The 2,994-nt window shown below is 44.8% G+C and overlaps 1 protein-coding gene across 1 annotated transcript in view; it reads left to right on the plus strand.

The window, feature by feature from the left end:
* The window catches only part of MYOT (myotilin), a 12,403-nt gene that overhangs the window by 5,058 nt on the left and 4,351 nt on the right, over positions 1–2,994 (plus strand). The window contains exon 4 of the mRNA XM_009077680.1: positions 1,628–1,729. Coding sequence (XP_009075928.1) covers positions 1,628–1,729 — 102 coding nt within the window. The remainder of the gene's footprint in view (positions 1–1,627; positions 1,730–2,994) is intronic.

Genomic DNA, 2,994 nt, shown 5'->3' on the forward strand with positions numbered 1-2,994 from the left:
ACCCAAGGAGAATCTTTCACTTTTCCAGACATGATTTCACCCTGGCTTTCAACACTGGGGTTAATAAACCACTCAGAATCATTAGAACTTGATGAAATATTGGAATATTTCAAAGCTCATTTTAGAGATTACCACCACATGTGGAAAACTTTTTCTTTTTATATGAACAACTACAAGTGAAAGAAATTAAGTGAGCTTTTTTTTCACGAAGTCTGTCTCCTATAAGGTCTCTTAGTCTCAGAACTAATTTATTTATTCTGCAGAGGGGACAAAATGCAATTCCCTTTACCAAGAAAACCCAATCTGGGAGAAATATTTGCTTAGCAGTAGGAAAGCTCATTGCAGGCCTGGTCTCTAATGTGGGACCCTTCCTGCTGGGTGGAGGCAGATTGGTAAAAACCCAGTGTTTATAGTTTCCATCTTCTTTCCCCTGAAGTAGAAAGAAGTTTGTTTCATTATCATCAGTGAGAACTGGTTTATGTCATATATATATAATTTTAAATATTGAAGGGGGGGAAAAAATAGGTCAGATCTGACTAGATGTGTCCTTAGCAGGAATGCCCTATCTAATGTAAGAAAGCTTGTCATAGCAAGTTAGCTTTTCTTCCCATAGGAAGCCAGGCTAAAAATAAGGCTTATGCAATCACCACTCTGTGTCCTGCTCCCCTTGTCCTCCAACAGCTCCTGAACCCACTGGCCAATCTCAGCCACACTTGACACAGACTTAACAACCTCAGGGATATTAAGCTCTCACAGGTTTTGCTAAAGGTCTCATGCTCTCTTCTAAAGTAAAGTCCCACAAGACTCCCAAACCTGAATCTACCCAGCAGGAGACTCATACATGGCTTGTACACAGCAGAAATTTGCTCAGAGCTTGTCCTCGTGTTACAAAATCCAAACCCAAGTTAAACTTTATGAGAAGTGGTGTCAGGTGCTCTGGTGCTCAGAAGATTAACATACTCTTCTAAAGTAACCCAACTGACTAAGCTTGAATTTAACTCTGCTTATTTTTTTTCCCCTGTGTGCTGCATCCATATTGTAGGGACTTACAGCTTCATGCCTGAAATGTGTTCTTGCCTCCTCTCCAGGCAGCACACAGCAGTTCATCCAGTGCCTGTTGCACTGGCACAAACTCCCCTCGTGCTTTCAGGGTAGTGGTGCTCCCCTCTGGCTGTGTCTGCTTCTGCTGTGGCTCTTGCTTTTTTTGGGAGAGGGAACAACCACTAGCATCCCTCATGCCTCTGGCTCCACAGCTGAATGACTTGGGAAGTTTTCCCAGCACTAACAGAAAGGTACCCTGGGACTTACTCTGGCTTCTGAGGATGATGCCATCAGTTACCCATAAATAATCTCAGCAGAGAAAGAGGAGGAGTGGAAGGCCACAGATGGCATTAGAGAGGCTTTGATGAACAGGCAGTTTAATCTTTGATGCATTTCAGTGCTGTATATATTGAGGCTGACTTCAGTAGGTATCACACACTGCAAACCCTCTGGGCCAGACGTGGAGCTTCTGGTCAGCTGCTGCTTTCACTGACAACACCCTGAATCTGTGGCATATGAATGTGCTCTTACAAAGTGATCTGAAACAGTAAATGGACTTCTGACTAGAATTCTTCTCCACTCTAAGCGATTAACTTACGAAGAAAGAATGGCTCGCAGGCTGCTGGGACCAGTCAATGCTGCCTCTGTTCTGGAAACACAGAGTGAAGACAACATGCAGAATGCACAGGTAAATGGGGACCTGTCTCTAGAAAAAGGATTTCCTGGTGAATGTGCTGTGACCTGCTAGTACCTGAAGAGTGCAGAGTTGGGGTTTATTTGGTCCCAGGGCAGGTGAGGGGACAGCTCCCACTGGCAGAGCTCTGTATGGAAGGGATTTGGGGGTTCTGGGGGCTGGTGGCAGAGTGAGGAAATGTCAGCACCATCCGCTTGCTGGGCCTGATCTGGAGGAATGACCTCTCCAGGGAGGAATTACAACAGCTGCTGCACAGTGACAGGCAGGGAGCAGCACGGCAAGGGATACAGGTTCCCATTCCCAACAGCCCAAGTGCAGGCTAGCACACATCTGCCAAAGTGCTGTGAGCAAAACTCCTCCGTGTCAAAGACACCAGAGATCACAGCAAAAGAGGAATACAGAATTCGAGCTGTTTATCCCCAACAATCCCCTGGCAACAGCAGGCAAAAAGGGAACATTACGATGTCAGAGACCAAGGGAAGCCTCATCTATGCAGAGAACAAGGAAATATTCAGTCAAAACAGGATGACTGACAACTTTTCAGCATGTGTGAAATGCTGCACTAAAAAAGCATATTGGAAGGAGAGATTAGCTTGTGTTTGGGACATCTTATTCCCGATGTTCAGTCTTATTTTTAAATATAACAGTCTCTGATTTGTTCAGCTTCCTGATTCCTCAGGAACTTAAATACACAGTCAGTCCATGTAACAGATCATTAGGATCATGAGCAGCTTCATCACTACAGCATCATGTCACAAGACAAGCAATAACTGTACAGAACTCATGTAAATGAGCAGATACAGGCAGTTGCCTTTGGACTCAGCATGGAGTTCAGCCCAGCAAAACCCTCATTCATGTTCATTTCCCTGAACTCAAGGCTGCTTCTGTGCCTCAAGTCTAACCCCAGGCTTAAGTGCCCAGGACTGAGCTGCAGAGCACAGAACCAGCACAGGAATGGCTCAATGCAAACACCCCAGAAATTTCCGTGCAGCATTTGCTCGATCTGACTAAACTGCTAAAACGAGTTGCTGGCAATAAACTCTGTTGTGTTTTCCAAACATCCAAACTCCTAACAGGAATCAATCCTGGGTACTTTAGCAGATTTAGTCATGTGATTGTAGAGTTGTCAGCGAGCTTAGTTGGTGCTGTGATCTAGAAAGAAAAGTATTTTCCAGCTCAGCATGTGTCCATTGCTGTTGGTACCATATTTAAGTGGGCACAATACAACGTTCTTGCCAGCGATTCCACTTCTATTCCTG

This window comes from Acanthisitta chloris, unplaced genomic scaffold, assembly GCF_000695815.1.
Source record: "Acanthisitta chloris isolate BGI_N310 unplaced genomic scaffold, ASM69581v1 scaffold36146, whole genome shotgun sequence".
In the NCBI taxonomy this organism is placed as follows: domain Eukaryota; kingdom Metazoa; phylum Chordata; class Aves; order Passeriformes; family Acanthisittidae; genus Acanthisitta; species Acanthisitta chloris.